Source organism: Camelus bactrianus, chromosome 23 (genome assembly GCF_048773025.1).
Source record: "Camelus bactrianus isolate YW-2024 breed Bactrian camel chromosome 23, ASM4877302v1, whole genome shotgun sequence".
Lineage (NCBI taxonomy): Eukaryota > Metazoa > Chordata > Mammalia > Artiodactyla > Camelidae > Camelus > Camelus bactrianus.
Genome location: NC_133561.1, coordinates 534,255 through 553,999, shown reverse-complemented (window position 1 = coordinate 553,999; position 19,745 = coordinate 534,255). Strand labels below are relative to the sequence as shown.

At 63.1% G+C, this 19,745-nt stretch overlaps 2 protein-coding genes across 2 annotated transcripts; one reads left to right on the top strand and one right to left on the bottom strand.

Annotated features, from left to right (window-relative positions):
- The first annotated feature begins 3,620 nt into the window (after positions 1-3,620).
- On the top strand, positions 3,621-11,494 carry GPR37L1 (G protein-coupled receptor 37 like 1). Its single transcript, XM_010956294.3, has 2 exons — positions 3,621-4,829; positions 7,337-11,494. The coding sequence occupies exons 1-2, from the start codon at positions 4,200-4,202 to the stop codon at positions 8,141-8,143; spliced, it is 1,437 nt and encodes a 478-aa protein (XP_010954596.3). The 5' UTR covers positions 3,621-4,199; the 3' UTR covers positions 8,144-11,494.
- A 114-nt stretch (positions 11,495-11,608) lies between these two features.
- ARL8A (ARF like GTPase 8A) lies at positions 11,609-19,506 on the bottom strand. The gene is made up of 7 exons (XM_074351497.1): positions 19,113-19,506; positions 14,850-14,930; positions 14,399-14,472; positions 13,551-13,644; positions 13,317-13,384; positions 13,009-13,079; positions 11,609-12,614 (listed from the first exon to the last, which is right to left on the bottom strand). Exons 1-7 carry the CDS (start codon positions 19,233-19,235, stop codon positions 12,565-12,567), a joined length of 561 nt encoding a protein of 186 aa, XP_074207598.1. The 5' UTR covers positions 19,236-19,506; the 3' UTR covers positions 11,609-12,564.
- Between the last annotated feature and the right edge of the window lie 239 nt (positions 19,507-19,745).

Below are 19,745 nucleotides of genomic sequence, written 5' to 3'. Positions count from 1 at the left end.
GGGGGGGCTTGCTGAAACCTGGAAGGCTGGTCCCTCCGGGTCTGATGGAGCCGGTCTGTGGTGGGGCCCGGGTGCAGGCCCTCCACTTGGCTCGCAGGGGCTGGGGACCCAAGGACCACATTCTGAGGTGCTCTGGCGCTCATGACCGCCGAAGCCTTTCCTTCGTAAACAGTCCCCACGACGCCCATTCCATTGCCATGGCACCCTTGTGAGGCCTCAGGCCCGGGCTGACACCCCTCACCTTCCCCCAGGAGAAAGCAAAGGACAGAGCGGTCCCTGGACCTCGTGCCCCGTCCTCCCATGTCTTTCCTCACAGGCTATGCTTGTGCTCTTCGGGGCTTGGTTTTTTCAGTGGCTGCCTCCCTCCCTGAAGGTGAGTCTCAAGGGGCAGAGGTCATGCCCGTGTTGCTCGCTGGTGCAGCGGGGCCCCGTGGACACCCTCAGGCCTGGTGCCAGCGGCAGGGACCGAGTCCTGGCAGGGGAGGAGCCCTCTCAAGTTAGCCTGCTTGCCTCTGGCTGCCTCCTGCCTCTGTGTTCAGCTCCAGATCTGTGAAGCGAAGATGGTAACGCAGCGGCCTCGTGGGGCCGGGGTGAGAGTCAAGGGGTCACCCTGGCAGCAGCTCCCCTCCCCTCTGCGTCCTGAGTCCCAGGCACTGGTCCAGCGACTGACAGGCCAGCCCACTTGTTCTTCACGAGCAGGCTGTTGCTGCCTCTCACCACAGATGAGGCACAGAGCAGTTCCCTCCTGGGCCAAAGCCGGGTACACACAGCCAGGAAGCTGCAGAGCCACCGAAGGAGCCAAATCCCAACCGTCTGTTTCCATCACTGGATGGCGCGGCTCATGGAACTTGCTTGAGGAAATGTCAGCTCTTAGCTGTTTCCTCAGGCGGCAACCCCACACCAGCCCTCTCCCCACTCAATGCCAGGGGGCAGCCCCAACCTGTCCCGCCCTGTGCCACCTGAGTACCTTTCCCAGGGCCAGTGTGGGGGGAATCCCCAGGGAGGAGGGTGGGGAATCCCTGGGGTCCTGGAGGCATTCCCAATGGCGGAAGGGGCTTTGCCCTCTTCTTGGCTTGCCTCTGAGTCGGAGGCTGACCCAGATCGGTCCAGGAGAGGAGACTTTGCCTGGGAGGCAGACCCCCGAGGGGACCCACACTGGGTGCCCTCAGGAGAGAGGGGTGGAGTGGAGCAGCAGGTACATCCCCACATCCCCGCGTGTCGGCCCCCACCCCGGGGCCTGCCTCCTCCCTGTCCCTCCCTCTGACAGCGGCAGAGGCAGCAGCAGGTTGTCTGTGGGCCAGGCTCGGGCAGGGTGGGCTGGGTTAGGACTGATGGAGTGAAGGTGGCCCTGAACGTCCATCTCTGGACGTCTGGTTCCACCTAGTGGCCTCTGACGTCCCAACCACCCTAAAGAACCGAGGAAGCCCAGGCCCGGCAGAGGGGGGTGCCCCTCTGGGCGGGGCTCAGTGTTTATCAGGTGCAACCCACAGGGGCACATTCACGGGCAGGAGCAGAGGGTGGCCATTTCTCCACTCCCCATCTGTGAATGCTGGTGTCGACCCTGCATCACCAGGTGCCTGGCCTTGGTGCTCAACTTCTCTGGAAAGCAATTTCCATTTCTGGAAAATAAGTGTACATCCTCTTCAGGCCCCTTCTTGTGTTAAACTTCCGTAAGCCACAGAGAAGTGGCTGAGAGTCTCAGCTTTTGAGTTGGACAAACCTGCATTTGGGTCCCAGCTGTGTGTCCTCAAGCAGGTTACTGTACCTCTCTGAGCTGGGGTAAGAAAGTAAAGATGAAGTATGATGCTTCTATTGAGTGTTTAGCACCACACGGCAGGTGGTGGGTTTCAGGGACAGCAGCCTCGGTGCCGGAGCTGCAGGCAGGAGGGATCCTACAGGCTCTGAGGCAGGCCCTAGGGCAGCTGTCCAGGGTGCGGGAAGCACCTTCGGGGGATGGACCCCAGGACGCTTAGGATGAGGACTGGGCACCCTGTGCAGCCCCTGCCATCCTTCCTCAGCCCCATCCTGAGGCCAGGGAGGTGGAAGTAGGAGGCCCGGCCTTCCTCTGCAGTGGAGGCTGCAAGGGTGGCAGCCAGAGAAGGGGATGGTTGAGTCCTCGTCTGATCTGACTCCCGGAAGGACCCTGGGTCTTCACTGTGACACTGTGAACCCCAGACAGCCCTGCCTTGCAGCAGCCCCGTGTCTCCTGTCCCCACAAAAAGAATAAACAAGAAGAAGCCAGAAAGGTAGGATTTTTCAAAGGCCAAAGATGCTTCCCTTACCTTGTCTGAGGGTGCGTGAGATTTATCATTTCCTCTTTCTCCCCCTCCTTCTCTCTTGGGGTTCAGACTCTTACACAGCACGTGGGGCCTCTGGGCAGGACAGTGCTTTTCTGGTCAGCAGGTTTCCAGGAAAGTCACTTCCCAGCTGGTTCCGCTCCTGGGAGCCCTGGCTGGTGTTTGCCGACCAACTATGTGAGTGACTTTCAACTCTGGCTGCCCAGATAGCTTCCTTCATCTTTTTCTGGCCTCGGAGGAACGGGAGTTTGGCCACCTGCCTTTCCACACTTTCGCTCCATTTTCTTCATAAGTATGGGGGCTCCTTGGCCTCGCCCTGCACCCCCCAAGTGCTCTGCATGCTCTCTGGCAGCTTGACCCACCCCGCCTCTGACCTCATACCTCAGCGTTTGCTCTCGTCTTCTGCGCCACAGGTGACTCTCTCCTGCAGCTCCACCTGAACAGCTCACTGGGACAGGGCCTCATGTGTACAAGGCAGAGGTTTTATCCCAACCTTGCACCAGACTCGACTCACCTTTCCTGCACAGGGGAGGGTCTAGCTGTCTGCCCAGGCCTGGGGCTCAGCCATGACCTGTCCATCCATGCACCCAAACCTTCAGTTTTCCTGGACTCTGCTCCTCGCCGTCCTCTAGACAGCTGCACCCCACAGGTGCCTCTGTCTCTGTGTCCCCAGCTCCAGACTTCTGTGACCCCCGCTGTGCACCAGGGATCCTTCTAGAGAACTGCTCACATTGTGTTCTGCTCCACAGCCCGCAGCCCTGCCCACTGCCTTCAGGACAAGTGTAAACTCCTTGGCCTGATGTACAGGGTGCTTCCCGGCCCTTCCTCCGCCGACCTCCCTGGGCTCCTCGCCCCAGACTCCCATGCTCCCTCCACACCCTCTCCCTGCTGTCTTCCAGGTATGTCGCTGCCCTCACACCCCAGTGCTTTTGCACATGCTGCCTCTTCTGCCCGGGGCACCCCTCCCTCCCCATTGTCTGCCTAGTGAACTCACAGGTCCATTCGAAAGTCTCTTAGTCAGGGTGGCCTTCCACATCCCTCTAGGCAACTTTGGGCTCCCTCAGCGACCGGCCCCTTGCCTTTCATAGCACCCACCACTGAATTGTAATTACTTATATACACATTTATCCCCCAACCCGGACCGAAGTCTCCCTGGTGGTTACATTTATGCATTCTGTCTCTAGAACACAGCAGGGGCTCAGTAAATCTCTGTTATTGTGAATGTCCGTGCATCTTGTGTCTGGATCGGAACGTGGTGTTTTCAGGTTTTGACTGTCGCTGTTCTCAGGGGGAGTTTGTGTGGTGAGCAGGTGAGCAGGTGGACTCGCGCCTGCGGAGAACGTTGATGGGTCAGGTCAGGAGTCAGATCCAGGTGCTGGGGCAGCCTGGGCAGGCTTTGCTCTGCAGTCAGTGACCGACCTCCTTTCTAATCAGAGACACGGTGGTAGTGGCCGCGCCCCGCAGAGCTGTTGACGGCGGGGCCTCGTCAGGGCCAGGAAGTGGCGGTGATGCAGTTTGGGTGGTGGGGCTGCCCTGGAGTTGCCTCCTGAGGTGCGATGGAGCCCTGCCCTTCTCCCCAGGGGACCCTGGCAGCAGTGCCCCCTCTCGGCAGGGGCAGCTCCCTGGGGCAGCTGGCCTCTGGGGGTGCCAGGTCCCAGTGCTGCTGCCCGTGGGGCCTGGCAAGGTGTCCTGGGGGGCCGCACAGAGTACTCTGTGTCCAGCAGAGGGCCCTGCCCAGCCGGCCAGGCGGGAGGGAGCTGCTCAGGTCCGCTGGAGCAGGCTGGCGATGCCAGACGCCTGACTGGGGGCGGACCGACCGGCCAGCTGCCTGTCTCGAGTCAGCCCAGAGCTCGGGTCCCTGCCACATCTCTCCGTGGGCAGCTGCCTCCCGCTTGTCCGGCCATGCGGTGGCTGTGGCCGCTGGCTGTCTCCCTGGCTGTGGCGTCAGCTGTGGGGCCGGGCAGAGTCTCTAGGGGGGCCACCCTGCCCTGGGACAAGCCCGGGGCAGAGGCCTGGGAGCAGCAGAGCCGGCCCAGGAGAGGCACCGAGGATGAGGAGGCCAAGAAGGCGCAGCAGTATGTGCCCGAGGAGTGGGGGGAGTACCCGCGGCCCATCGCCCCCGCCGGCCCCCAGCCCTCCCAGCCCTGGGTGGCCCCCAGCCCCCGCCCGGACAGGGACGGGGGCGCTCTGGGCGGCGGGCTGGAGCCGCGGGGAAGCCCGGTGGGGATGCCGGGCCGTCGACTGCGGATCCAGAACCCCCTGTACCCGGTGACCGAGGGGTCCTATGGTGCCTACGCGGTCCTGCTGCTCGCCCTGGTGCTGTTCGCCGTGGGCGTTGTGGGCAGCCTGTCCGTCATGTGTGTCGTCTGGCACAGCTACTACCTGAAGAGCGCCTGGAACTCCATCCTTGCCAGCCTGGCTCTCTGGGACTTCCTGGTCCTCTTCTTCTGCCTCCCGGTCGTCATCTTCAACGAGATCACCAAGCAGAGGCTTCTGGGCGACGTCTCCTGCCGCGCCGTGCCCTTCCTGGAGGTGAGCGCGCGTCCCCCTGCAGCCCAGGGGTGCTGCCAGGCCCGGAGGCCTGGGGGCTGCCTGGCTTCTCCCGCAGATCAGGCCAGGGGGCAAATACAGTGAGGGTCCTGGTGGCTCTCAGGTAACTAGCAGCCAGGTGTGCAGGGCCCTGGGTTCCAGGCCCAGGAGCAGCCTCTCTGAGCGGTCCCCCGCCCCGCCTTAACCCTCCTCCATCTTTCCACCCAAGAAATCACTCTGTCCTTTGTGTGCCTCCTTCCTCTCCCTCTGTGGCCCCTCTTCACCCCTCATTTCCTGCCTCCCTGGGCAGTGCCTGAAGGCAGATTCCAATTTCCTAGAGACCCCCACCCCAGCCTCCAGTCAAGTCAGTATCTACTCCCCCGCATGCCAACATGGAAGGAAGGATGGTTCCTCACTGTGATGGTTGCTGGCGTCACCATCAGCCACCTCCTCGATCCTCTCTGAAAGGGGAGACCTGGCTCTGGGGGCCGGAGCTGCGGGTGGGGGCTCTAGGGGAAGCCCCGTCACTGGCATACGGGGTATACTGGGCTGGTCACAGCTCCTCTCCAGTTCCCTTGCTCCCGACCAGAGGTGGACCAGGTGACACTTGCAGCTGTGTTGTTCTGTGATTCCAAGGTGGACCACTCCCCTCACCGCGGGGAACTTCCCTGCTGGGATGAGCACATGGGTGTGGATGGACCTGTAGATTGCAAGGAGACAGCTTAAGCAAAAGAATGAGAAAAGACCAGAATGTGTGCACTGGTGCGAGGTACAGCAAGGCCGCCACATCTGTGTAGGGACATGGAATAAACGAGCAGCCTTGCAGATTTTGGTTGTGTGGAGGGTCACAGTGAGGGCTGGAGTGACTGTGGCCGCCCCGCGAGGGCTGCCATTCCTCCTGGAGTGGAGGGTGTTGTGTGACATGGTGGGGTGGGGAGGACTCGGAAGAGGCATGTGGATGCAGTCCTGGTCCCGGCTCTGTCCCCGGTCACTGTGGCTAGTGACGAGTCCACAGACGAACAAACTCTCAGGCTCAGTGGTCTGCGTCCTTCCCAGCCCGGAGAGACCACCTACTGGGGCCCAGAGGTGCTCACACCTGAAGGAAGTCCCTGCAGCTGGGGACAGCCTTAGTTCTCGGGAGCTCAGAGCCCAGGTGCGCTGCGGGAGGTCAGGCCAGGGCCTTGGAACTGGGCAGACTGGACCAGAAGCTGGGCTTTGCCCCTGATAGGCTGAGTGACCTCAGCAAGTCGCTTGACCAGCTCAGCCTCCGCCTCCTCCCCTGTGAACTGGGGATGATCGTCACAGGGCTGAACCGATTCTGAAGGATTGCATGTGCGATGTTACCAAGTGCTCTGAATTAGAATAATTCGATTGTGGTGGTTTTTCCTGGGAAAGGTCTGAGAACAGGAGGGGAGAGCAGACACGTATGAGCACTTGCCTGCGTGTGGCTGGTGGCCAGGAGAGCCCAGCCCTGCCGGATGGTGGGGCTCAGCCACCTATATCCCCCGAGGCGGGCCCCTCCACGGACTGGAGGACAGAGTGACCCAGGAGCTGACGGAGCTTGGTGACGGGTGGGCGTCAAGGGACAAAACATGCCCCCCATCCCTTTTGTACGGAGGCCCCCGGAGGGCCAGGGAAGAGCTGGGTGACGAGTGGGTACTTTCTGAGATGTAGGAGAGAGTGGTGTTCTTGCCCAAGCCTGCCAGGATGGGTGGGCTTCCCACAGAGCACACTCACTCGGTGGCAGCCAGCGCTAATACGCAGCGGCCTGTGCCGGCCCCAGCCGGGAGAGAAGAGCCTGGCCCGACGGGGTTCTGAGCACAAGCTCTGGGCGTGGCCAGACGCCCCCTGAGCTGGGAGGCCTTCCTTCTCTCTGGCTGCCTTCCCTGCTGCTCTGCTTCCTCTACTCCCAAGGTGGGCTTCCGTGACCAGCATGTGGGCTCAGGCCGGCCTGGAGGGGCTGCTTCTCTGCAGGGCTCTGGGCCTGGGCTTCTCGGGTGGGGCAGGAGGGACTGAGAGTGTAAGTGTGTGGATGTGAGTATGAGTGTAAGAGCGTGAGTATGAGAGTGAGCACGTGTGTGTGTGTGTGAGTGTCTCGCTCCATGCACGTCGGCAGTGAGGGGACAGAGGACCCAGGACTCCCCATGTATATCTGTGTTCGTCCTCAGAGACAGTCTCCCAAAGTCTCAGGGAGCATGAGGTTTGTGGGACCCAGGCCGCTCACCCTGGCCCCAGAGGCGAGGAGGCAGGTGGCAAGAGAGGCGTCCTGTGTGGAGGCCTGAGCTCTGCTGCTGCCACGTCCCTGGTCCTGCATGGGCGCAGGTTGTCCTGTGATACGTGGGCAGTGAGACCTGAGGGTGACGGGAGTGGGGGGGAAGTGCTCCCCGCCCGGTGGCGTTACCGCTATCTGTCCCACGCCTGCGCCCCGCTCGTGGTCCCCCCGGGCTGGAAGCCGGCCCCGCAGCGGCCCGGGGCTGAGCCCTCGCCTCCTGCTCCTCACCTGCCCACAGGTCTCCTCCTTGGGCGTCACCACCTTCAGCCTCTGTGCCCTGGGCATCGACCGCTTCCACGTGGCCACCAGCACCCTGCCCAGGGCGAGGCTCGTCGAACCGTGCCCGTCCATCCTGGCCAAGCTGGCGGTCATCTGGGTGGGCTCCATGACGCTGGCCGTGCCTGAGCTCCTGCTGTGGCATCTGGTGCAGGAGCCAGGCCCCACCGGGGGCACGGTGGACTCGTGCGTCATGAAGCCCTCGGCCCGCCTGCCTGAGTCCCTGTACTCGCTGGTCATGACCTACCAGAACGCTCGCACCTGGTGGTCCTTTGGCTGCTACTTCTGCCTGCCCGTCCTCTTCACGGTCACCTGCCAGCTGGTGACGTGGCGGGTGCGGGGCCCCCCGGGCAGGAGGCCTGAGTGCCGGGCGGGCCGGCAGGAGCAGGGTGAGGGCCAGCTCAGCAGCACCGTCATGGGCCTGACGGCCGTCTACGCTCTCTGCACCCTCCCCGAGAACGTGTGCAACGTCGTGGCGGCCTACCTGTCGGCAGCGCTGACCCGCCGGACCCTGGACCTCCTGGGCCTCGTCACCCAGTTCTCCGCCTTCTTCAGGGCCGCTGTCACGCCCGTGCTCCTCCTGTGCGTGTGCCGGCCGCTGGGCCGCGCCTTCCTGGACTGCTGCTGCTGCTGCTGCCAGGGCTGTGGGGGGGCTGCAGCTGCCGCCGGCCCGGAGAGCAAGCTCAAGACGGAGGAGCTGTCCACCCCCGTCTACTTCCACAAGCCCAGGGAGTCGCCGCCACTCCTGGCCCTGGGCACGCCCTGCTGAGGCCTGGATGGCCTGGGGTCGGGAAGGAGCTCCGTCCCCACTGGTCCTGCTTTTCTGTCTGTTCCTCTGTACAGAGATGGATTTGGTGCCTCTTGCTGGGGTCCAGGTGTGTGGGAGCCCCCTCCCTGAGCCCCCTTCCCAGACACTCTGGGGCCTGCCCGCCCGTCCTCTCACTGGTGGGCGGTGGTGCCTCCGGTCCTTAGAGCTGCCCAGAAACTCTGCACCCCCCAGCCGGAGGCCAGAGCCTGGCCTGGTCGAGCCCCTGTCCCTCTCTCCATCTGGAGCCCGGCTTGTGCCCCATCATCACCCATCCTGGACGAGGCTCTTGCAGGCCAGCGACTGGGCTGTCCTCTGGACTGGACCCATCCCAGCCCTGGACATCTCCTCAGGCGCCATCCCTTCTCTGGGAGGATTTCCTTCTCCATCCTTCTTTGATGTATCCCAGTGGCCCTGTCCCCAGCCCCTGTGGGGTGCTCCCCCACAGAAGGCCCTTCTTGGAAAACAATAAACTAGGTAGAACCGCCCCTGTGCCCCCGGGACTTTCTTGTGCCACATTCTGGCAGTGCCCGATGCACCTGGGCCTTCCCCTCCAGGCCACCTCTGGCCCTTCCTGGCCTGTGGCCTGTGTCTGGTCCAGCCCGAGGCCTGTGGCTTTCAAGAGGCAGAGTGGATGGAGGCCTGGGAGCTGGGGCACCACGTCCTCATGCTGGCCTCAGCCCAGCTGTCCCCAGGGAGCCAAAGGCTGCAAACTTGTCTCCACTGGAGCCCCCGCCGCTGCTCCTCCTTCCCCACAAAGCCCCCATTTGAGGGAAGCCAGCAGCCTTCCCTCCATGAGGCCGGGGCTTCCAGCCTCACTGACTCTGAGAGCCATTCTTGTTCAGCTTCTTAGAACAGACTGTTTGGCCTGCGGATGGCCCAGCTGCCTGCCCCTTGCCTGCCCCCACCCCACCCGCTTCCTGGCAGCCAGCGCTCCATCGACGCCCCCACAGAGACTTGTTCCTCTTGCTGATCCTCCAGCCCTTTCCAGAGGCCCCTTCGCCATCTGGGGCCAGAGAAGTTGGCACAGGGTCAGTTAGACGGATGACTCGGCCTAGGCCACTGACCACTCCCCACCCCGCAAGCCCACCCTTCCTGTCTTAAGTGCAGCCCTGGGTCCCACGGTGATTTCCACTGCCAGCCCTGCCGAGAACACCTGTGTGGGGTCGCAGGAGGGTCCCCAGGGCCAGGGACACTGAGGCGCAGGCGTCGCCGGTGCCCTGGATCCATTCTCCTCTGTCCACCCCACCCACGCCCAGCCTGCCCCGCCCCAAGCCTCCTTCCCCCTCTCCTGGAGATCTTAACGGCCTTGTTCTCTCTCCCTGGCATCCACCCCCAGGACGGGCGACGCCAAGAGGGAGGCGGTTGCTAGGTGATGGCGCTGCGAGCACGCACTCTTTGTGCTGGGAATGACACCCCCCGTTTCTCGGCAGACCTACTGCCACAGGGACTGAAGCCCCCCACCCGCCTGCTTCGTCTGCAGAAACGAGGCAGGTGGGGGGAGCAAGTTGGAGAGGGGTCCAAAGAGGGGCTTGTGGGCTTGCTTTCCTCTGCATCACCCCCCACACTCCCTCTCCCCCCGACCCCCCCCAATCCTGGCCATACCAGCAGCTTCCTACCGGACATAGGAGGGGGCCGGGGTGAAGTTGGGACACGCGGCCTGAGGATGGGAGGCTGAGAGGAGGGGCAGGGGCACCTCTACATCCTGTCTCAGGGGCTCTGCCACAAAGGGCACCCCCTGCCTCTCCCTGCAGCTAGTTGGCTGGCTCGGAGCCCAAGAGAGATGTGCGCTCTGAGGCCCGGCACCACCACCGCCTAGGGCCCAGCAACGCGAGGGGCTTGCAGATTCAGGCAGCAGGCCAGCGGGCCTTGGGAAAGAGCCACCGTCCCGCTGGCCGGGCCAGCTGGGGGAACAATGCAGCGCTTGTCGCTTAGGGGTCCCGGGCCTGGGGTGGAGGGGCAGGCTGGCAGCGGTGAGCAGAGGCCTTGAGCTGGACTTGAGGGGACAGCTCTCAGACCCTGATGCCAGCCATGGGGAGGGACCAACCCACTGAGCCCCCCACCCCCACCGCCAGCCCTGCACTTGCAGCGAGAATCGCCTCCCCCTGGTCAACGGACCCGGCCACTGGACCCCATTGGTGGAATGTGGAGTAACCCCTCACAGGGCCTGGAGTCGCTAAACAGGAGGCGATACATCCAGCCCCTGGCAGGACGCCCGGCACCTTCCCCTTCCCCCCACCCCGGGAGTTAACTCTCCAGAACTGCAGAGCAGGCTGGGCCCAGGCAGTGCGTGTGCAGTGGGACATGCACACACACGGTCTGTGATGCCAGGCTCCGCGGCAGGACACCTGCTTGCCGGTAACCGGCTCCTCCTGTCTCATCTCAGGCCTCGCTCTCATCAGAGGACACAGCACGAGAAAGGCAGATCAGCCCTGAAGGTGCCCGCCCTGCTCCCAGGATCAGTGAGACTGTCGGTCCTGCCCCAGCCCCCCAGGCCACGGTGTCCCCTACCACCTCGAAGCCAGGAGCACCCAGGGGACAGCCTGGCCCCAGCACCAAGCTCCTCAGCCCGGGAGCATGCACTGGAAGGTGCCCTGTAGTCAGCTAGCTCCACCTGCCAGACTCCATCCACTTTTTCCCCAGACTCCTGGCAGCGGGGAGCAAATGCCCTCTCCAGGCAGGTCCTCTCTCTCTGCGCCTGGGGCCCGAAGGTGCCTCCAGGAGGAAGCACCAAGGAAGGCTGGTGAAGCTCAGGAGCCAGCAGGGTGGGCCCCGCTCCCAGGACCGAGGGTCCGGCCTCCCTCCTGCAGAGGTGAGGGAGCCGATGGGCCTTCAGCAGGGCCGCTCCATGCGGGGCGGAAGGGAGCTGGGGGCGGAGCTTACAGTAAAACTGGGTCAAGATGGCCCCGGATTTGAGCAGCAGGGCCCGCAAGGCTCTGAGGCTGCAGCTGTGGGCAGCCAGGGGGACCAGCTCTAAAGTCTGGGCAGGGAGAGGAGGGGGTGGGCAGAGGAGGGAGGGTATGGCCTCTCCCCCAAACCAGCAGCCAGACACCAACAGAGAGGCTGCAGAGGGGAAGTCCCCCACCCTCTCCAACAGTTCACTGGCTCCGGCTGTCTCCGGCTGTCTCCGGCTGCAGGTAGAGCCCTGACCCCTGACCAGAATCTGCGGAAATGGGTGTGGCCCCGCACTCCTGCCACCATGGCCCAGCTAAGCTGCTGGCTTGGAGGGGGCCACAGGAAAGTCTGACCAGAGGAGGAGGCGGGATGGGGGCAGCCGGAGCACACGCTGGGCGGCTCTGTGAAGGGCCATTGTGAGCCCGGGTGAGCGCGTGCCTCCCTCCGCTGTGTGCGCCGGGGTGGGGGGGCCGGGTCCCCGGGCTGGCCGTCGTCCCACGCCACCCATGGAAATAACCCGCACCACGCACCCCCCAACACAAAACCATCATTTATTCTCATTGTTGTTAGGAGGCAAAAAAATGTACAGTTACAAGAATCATTTTCCAAACAGAGGTTAAATATGAGCTGAAAGTGTAAAAAAGGAAGAGAAAGTCACTTTACAAATCATTAAATTAAACAAACAAACAGAAAACAAACCCAAAGAACCAACCCCCCCGTGCTGAGTTCTCTCCTTGTGCAACTATGCAAAATGAGAACAGAAAATGAGGTGGCCCGTGGAGGTGGGGGCCCGGGGAGGGGCAGGAGCCGGGGGCCAGGGCAGGCGGCAGGGGGCTGCTGGGGGGCCTCGCACGCTGGCCTCCCGCCCCTTCGGCCAGCGATCTCTGGCACCTGGGTGTGCCTGGCGGCCACGCGGAGCCTGGGACAGAGCGGGCGCCTCCAGAGGCTCCCATCGGCCTGTCAGTCAAGCACTGCGGGGACAGGGACTGGGGGACGGCCACCTGCCCCGGGCAGCCTGACCTGTCCTGACCTGAACCTGCCCCAGCCAAGCCCGCAGCACTCTCCCCATCTCCGGATGTCCCCCCGACCCTGACAGGCCCCTGCAGCATCACATGGGTGATTTTAGTCTTTGCTTAAATTAAAAAATTAAAATATATATACATATATATACTGTACACACAGGACAACAACAGAAGTGTTGCAGAGGGAAGCACAGGGAGCGGAGCGGGGCGGGGCGGGGGCCGGGGCAGAGAGGGGACAGGGAGCGGAGCGGGGCGGGGGCCGGGGCAGAGAGGGGCAGGAGAGATCAGGGGCCAGACAGGAGCGACTTATTTTACAGTAAAATCAGGAGTTCAAACCTCAGCAGAGCAGGACTCTGGGACCCCCCCCCCGAGGGCCCCTCCCCAGACTGAGTACCAGGGGTGGGCTTGGGGGGGGTGGGGGCGGGGCGGGAGCTCGGCGTCCCTGGTCCGAGGGGGCGGGCAGCAGCCTCAGCTTCTCCGTGACTTTGAGTGCTGGATAAGCCACTGTAGGGTGATGTCTGGGGGGGAGAGAGGAGGTTACAGGGCTTCTGGGAGGGGCTCAGGCTTTCTGAACTGCAGCTGGGGTCAACCCTGGGGGTGTCTGGTGCTGTGAAAGAGACAGAGCCACGGGAGCCACAAACCACGTCCCTTGGAGCTGGAAGGGGCCTGGAATCACCTGGTCCGATCTTGATACCTCACGAGTGGGTGGGGAGTGAGCCCCAAGGAGGGAGAACTTGCCAAGATCACACACCAGATGATGGCAGAGCTGGGGTGATGCTCAGAATCCGGGCCTCCTGCTGCCTGTCCCAACCCAGGAGAACCACAGAGCTCTGGGCTCCAAAGCATCCGAGTGCTTTCCCCTCCCACCCCCACTGTGCCCCCGACTGCAGCACTGCCCCCAAACCCACGCACCAATGTTGTCCTTCTCTTTGCAGGAGATGGAGTAGCAGCAGATCTCTCGGTCCTGGATGGCGGACAGATTCCTGCGGGAAACCAGAGGAGTCTGCCTAGGTGGCAACCACCCAGGGGGCCTGGGGCAGGTGGGAGCCTGCACTGGGGGCCCGTGTGAGGGGCAGGGCCCGTGTGAGGGGCAAGGCTCGGGAAGGTGCGCTCTGCCGCCACCGTGCGGCAAACGCTGAGAGCGGCAGCCAGCCCTCTGCGACCAGCCTGGGGAATCTGGGGAGCGGGGAGGAAGGACAGGGAGGAGTCACCAAGCTCACATTTTCTCAATCAGCTCCTTCTCATCCAAGGCTCCCGGGAGGTCTCGCTTGTTACCCAGGACTAAGACCTGCAGGGGGAGAACACAAGGGCTCGCTCCAGGGCAGCTCCGGCCAGGCTGTCCAGGGGGCTGGCTTCCACAGCCCTGTTGCCTCCCCCCACAGTGCCTGGTCCACATCTGCCCCCCCAACTCTGCAGCAAGCACCCTCCCCCAGGGCCCCCCGCCTGGGGCTGACCGGGATGCCCTGCAGCTGGGGCTTGTCCAGCAGGTTGTGGAGCTCATTCTTGGAGGCCTCAATCTTCTCTTGGTCAGCGGCGTCCACCATGTACCTGGGGGACAGCAGGGTGGGGACAAGCACGTTGACACCACAGCTGAGAGATGAGGGGAGAAGGGGCTCCTGCTTGGAAGAGAAAACACTGCTCTGGCTGGTCACCCTGGGCCACGGGCCACCCAGGCGGCTCAAGGCCGATGGGAGTGAGGTCTGCAGGCGCCCCTGGGCCTACTATGGCCCCGGCCTCCAAGGGCCCCTGGGGAAGCCCCCCACGTCCTTCCCACGGTGACCCTCTTCCTTCTCACGGGAGGACGAGGTAAGGCAGGGGAGAACGGCAAACTAAGCCCAGAAGACCTCCCTGCATCAAGACGCTGTTCAAAAAATCAGGTTAAGAACAATGAAAACTGAACAATGCTTCGTTTGGGCCCATGTCCGTAGGATAAAGCTACTTTCAAAGAGCAAGGGGGTGGGGGGGCGGCTCAGGGGCAGAGTGCATGCTCAGCACGCACGAGGTCCTGGGTTCCACCCCAGGACCTCTGCTGAAAACAATAAACTAAAATATAAAAAACAAGGGAACGAACCATCAAGTCACACAAAATTCAGGAGAGGGTGAGCTTGGGCTGGGGGAGGCAGGCAGGTGCGGACACACAGGCCCTTCTGGGGGCTGATGCTCTGGTTCTCAAACTGGCCAGTGGGTGCCCAGAGCGCCCCTCAAAGCAAAGGCAGCTGTGTGCGGCCGTGAGCCACAGGCCAAGGACTGTGCCCCATCTGGTTCTGTGCCCGAGGTCCCTGCAGCCCTGCCGGACACTTACACGATGGCACTCACTCCTCGGCAGTAGCGCTCCCACATGCTGCGGAAGCGGGGCTGTCCCCCGATGTCCCAGAGCTGAGCAAGAGGAGGGGAGACGGTCTCAGTGGCAGGCAGGCATCCAAACCCACCCTGGCTCCCAAGTGCCCTGCACCACCCCCGCCCGGGGTTCCTCCTCTCTCCAGGTCCCTCTGCCTCCTCACATCTCCTGCTCTCTTCTTCCAACTACCTGGTCGGACCCAAGCCTCTGCTTTCCTTCAGCTTCTCCTCTGGGGCCTCAGGCACCTCCCACAGCCCCTCGGCCCCGCCCATCATGCATATACACACACAAACACACACACACACACACACGCACACGCAAGCACGCACACTCAAGTACACACGCACGTGCACACACACATGCGCGCATGCACACGCAAGTGCGTGCATTCAGGGTCCCGCTCCTGGACACTCACCTTGATGGTCACGTTCCCCTTGGTGATCTTGCGCATGTTGAAGCCCACGGTGGGGATCATGTCCTCGTTAAACTGTCCTGACTGAAGGAGGGTCAGAATTGGCAAAGGGGCAAAGTCACCAGGACCCAGATGTGCCGGCCCAGACAGCCACAGACCAGAAGGCTGCGGGGATACGGCACAGGCCAGGCCAGAGCCTCTCAGGTGCTCTCGGGGTCCCGGCACCCCCTGCGTGTCCCTTGCTTTCAGGCCGGATAGGCTGTAACCAAGCCTGGTGTCCACCCCGCACCTGGACTCTCCCGTCCTGCTCAGGCAGTCTTGAGGCCTCTCAGCCTGGATGGAGAGAACACTTCCTGATGCCTGACCCACATCTCTGCTGGACCTGAAGCCCCTTTGCTGGAGCAACGGAGCAAAACAATCACCGGCTCAGCAAGGGACCTGAGGAGGTCGTGGTAAACCATCGAGGGAAGTACACACGTTTGCACACTGGTAGTAATATTCACATCAAAATTGGGGGGGGGGGGTAAATCAGGCCATGCCCCAAATGCAACGCACACCAAGCAATTTCTGGGTTTCCTTGCACTGAACCCCACTTGTAGGAGGATGGCCCCACCGTCTTGTCTGCTGACTTACGAGTCTCCCCACTAGACTGAGCACTCCCTGGGAGAGGAACCACGTCCGTGCAGCTTTCGTGAACGTTTACTCAGTAACTAGGAGTTGACTGCAATTCCATTTCCCATGACCCATTTTAAAATTCTAGTAATTTTCACTTCTCCCTCTAAATTGTCTCTAAGAGCTCTAGATTGTTCTAAACTGGCCACAGGACTCAAACAAGGCCAGACCAACCTCCCTTCAAGGTCACCTCCTCACCTCCACGGTCACGTGTAGGACACCTGCTCCCCGCCCCCCACCACCCCAGACACAGGCTGGAGGAGCTGGGGCCCTCTCAGCCTTGAACCCGGGGGACAGCCTTGTTCCTTCTGCCACCACTTTCTTCCACCAGGTGGGAGGAATGGTTTGCCTCAGGCCCTGTAGAGGTCGGTGGCTCTGACCATCAGCCACGGCACAGAGCACGACAGCTCCTTACTCAGAGCCCGAGAGTCTGCACGGAGCCCCCAAGGTCTCCGCTGAACGAGGTGGGTTCCCCCTCATCTTCCCGAGTCAGCCAAGTTCCTTCACCGTGGCCCTTGGACGTGAGAGCCCAACACCCAAGACCGAGGCTCAGGACGAGGCGGGCGAGGTTCCTAACCCTGAGCCACAGCCGGGCTGAAAGCACACGGGTACATGTGACTGCGCACGCGGCTCTGGGGAAAGGTCTACAAAAGCGTCCAAGAGCCTGTAACAGTGAGGACGCGCGTGGGAAAGGGAGTGCCCTGAAGGAGGACACGTGGCTTCTGGCTACGGAGGGACAAGCAGTTTAATTTCCACACCCTAGCAGGGTGCCGGGCGGGTGGGGCACCTGCTGACCCGAGCCCACGCCATCCCCATCCGCCAACCCTATCCGGGCTGATTAAGACCGTGGAGTCAGAGGAAGGAAGCCCAGTTCTTGCTTATCACTCATGGTGGAGGAGCTTGGACAAGACTCGAACCTCTCTGGGCCTCAGGGATTCCCTGTGTGAAATGGGGGAGGGCAGTTTTGGCTTCCTAGAAGCAGGCGAGCAGGGCCTACAAGGTGCTTGGAAATGGTTTCGATTCAGCAAGAGGCACCTGTAGGATCCACAGGCTCCCATGTAAGTGAACAGCCTAGCCTGGCAGAACGAGGCCTGGGCAAAGGGGGTGCCAGGAGGGCCTTCGGGGAGCCAGGCTCCAGTGTTGCCCGCTCAGCTTCGAATCAGAGCTCAGCTGGACCGGTCATGGCTTCGTTTCCTGGGAATGCCGCCTGATCCCACAGGCTCCTGGTTTAAAGTCAAAAGTAACCTCGAAGTCATGTATCCACCTCTGGTCTCAGACTCGAATCTCCTCCGCCTCCTTCCTCCTGGGTCAGTTCAACCCTCCAGAGTGCTCTACTGTGAGTCAAAAACCCATCTTCCTTTAACTTCCACTGCTCCTCCCCAAGTCTACCCAGCGGGCACCCCAAGACTAGTTCTTCCATGAGCTGCTCTCCCACACTTTTAAACATATGAAGATGGTCCTCTTGTTTCCCTCGGGCAAAACATCGACTCTTTCTAGCAGGAAAACTTTCAGAACTCAGAGGTGAGTTTCGGGTTCTCAGGAGTGCTGTGAAGTCTCTGTGTGCAGCTTCCCAGCTCACATCAGCCTCAATTTCTGTTTACAGTCAGGCCTCAACTAGTGAGTAGTAAAAACCAAATGGGGAAAAAGCTGAGACCAACAGAGGCCACGTGAAGAGGCAGAGGTGACTGAGGAAGTCAGTGGTGGGCATGGGGACAGAGCCCAGGGTCCTGACTCTTGGCTCCCTTCTGAAAGGCCCGACTGCTATTATCCATGGGGTGGGCGGGAGGCCATGGCCCAGAGAGGCTGAGAACACTGGCCTCACCCTGACGCTGGAACACCCACTGCAGCCCACAAGGGAAGGTGGTTCTTGGGAACCTCTTTCTAGGGAAATTTAGCTTGCACTTTAAGGATGTGTGATACAAGGTGGCAAATTTAATGTCCAAGAGGGGCACCCGTGGCCAGGCATGGGGACCTCTCCCTGGAGACCTCAGACACCCCGGACCCTGGCAGTGGACTTGTGACTCTTGGATTCTCCTGACCTCCCAGAGCATCTCACTCTCCGGATAGAATGCTAATCCAGAGGGACCTCCTGACCAGGGCACCAAGCCACCTGTCCAGGAGCGTGGCTTTGGTAAACCCTGGGCGAGGAGAACTTTGCTGGGGACCAGGGTGACTCCCAGGGTGAGACACTGGAGCAGCGGGTGCTCCTCCTGGCCTCTCCCCAGAGACATCACCCAGGTCTGGATGCCTTGAAGCTGAGCCAGCCGGGCCTGCAGGATCAGCCAGGTCTAACCAGGGGTCTCTGACTGGAGGGCCAGAGCCTGGGCAGCCGGGAGCCAGGGGGCGCATGCTGGCTCAGAAACCATCATGTCAACAAGCCCCAGCCAGGGCCTGAAGCACCTGCCCTGCAGGAGAGAGGTCAGGACCCCTGGGCAGGGAAGACGCAGAGGTCACTGGCAGATACGTTTGGGAAACGGAGCCAGTGCTCAAACATGCGATCACTGGGTCCCTGCCCCTCCAGCGTCTGCCACCCTTCTCTTCGAGGTGGGCAAAACACGGACAGGGGAGGCACCAGGCTGGCCAGTCACACTGCTCTGCTGACCCATCTCGTATCTGGCCAATCCGCAGTTCGCAGAACCCCAGTCTGGGAGCCAGGCCGGGTCCCTGGACAACCCCAGCCCCTGCCCAAGCCTTCCTCAGCCCACAGGCCCAGCTCAGCCCAGCTCAGCCCCGCTCTGAAACGCAGGCCTCAGCCATTACTCAGCTCAGCTCACACACCCAGAGAGCCCATCTTCCCCTTTATCTGAGGCAGATTTTAACCCCTTCCCCACCACTCCCTGGCACTGAAAGGCTTACATTGCCCGCCTTGGTCCTGACCACCCAAAACCCTCAGAGCCACTCCCGTGTTCCCAGAGCGGGCAGCGCCCCTCCAGCTCCTCCTCGGGTCCAGGGCACCTCACTCTGCAACTTCCGAGCCAGGCGGACTCGGAACTCCCCTTAGGGTGCCATCCTCCGGGACCCCCCGCTAGTGTGGTCGGGGAGAGGTTCCCGCGGAGGAGGAGCCTGGGCTGGAGCCAAGGGCCTCGGCTGACTCCACTCCCCCCAAGGGGCCACCTCCCCTCCCCCTCAACGGCGCCGGGGCTTCCTCTTCCGGCACGGAGGGGTTAAACCCCCGGGGTGGGGCTGGGCTGGCCCAGGACCCTCTGCAGGCCGCGCCGGCGCCCCGTCCCGCGACCCTCCGCACGCGGAGCCGGCAGGCCCGGCACTTTCGCCCCGTCATGCGCCAGGGCGCGGGGGCCGGGGGCGCCTGTCTCCGCGGGCGGCGGTCCCTCCGGCCGCATGACACCCTCTGTGCCGCCGGTCCCGGGGCACCAGCCACGTCCCCTCGTCCCCCGCCCCCGCGCCCGGCGGTGCCATCTCGGCCCGGGCGGGAGAGCGGGGCGCGCGCCGCGGGTCCTCACGGGCCAGGCTAGGCCCCGCGCGCCCGGGCCCGCGCCTCCCCGCCGGCCACGCCAGGCGGCGACCGGCCCGCGGGGCAAGGCGGGGACGGAAGGCAGACCGGCCCGCGCCCCGCGCCCCGCGCCCCGCCCGTACCGCGATCACGTTGACGAAGGTGGTCTTGCCCGAGTACTGCAGCCCCACCAGCGTGAGCTCCATCTCCTCCTTCCAGAACAGGGCCTTGAACCAGTCCAGCAGCTTGTTGAACAAAGCGATCATGGTCGCTGCGCCGGCCGTGCCCGGTGCCGGCTCCCCGCCGCCCCTCGTGCCCTCGCGCTGCGGCCGGAACGGCCCCTCCCCGGTGCGGCCCGTCCCCGGGCTCGGTGCGGGCGGAGGCTCGGCTGGAGCGCGCGCGGCGGCCGACGACTCGCAGCCCGGATCGGCGCGCCAATGGGTGTGGCCTCGGCGCGCCCTCCTCCTCTTGGTCGTCGTCGTCGTCCTCCTCCTCCTCCTCCTCGGTCTCCTCCTCCTCCTCCGCCCGCGCCGCCCGCCCGGCCCTGCTCGCCCCCAAGCGCGCTCCTCCTCGCCCCGGGGCCGGGCGGCGGGCCGCTGGGCGGGGCCCCCGCAGGCAACGGGGCTGGCCGGGCGGGCGGCGCGGCGAGGGCCACTTGGGGGATGAGCTCCAATTTTATTTTTCCCCTTCGCGGGCTGCCGCGCCCTGATTGGCGGCCCCTTCCTTTATCCGGGGCGGGGGTGGGGGTGGGGGAGCGCGGGGAGTGAGGGCCCATT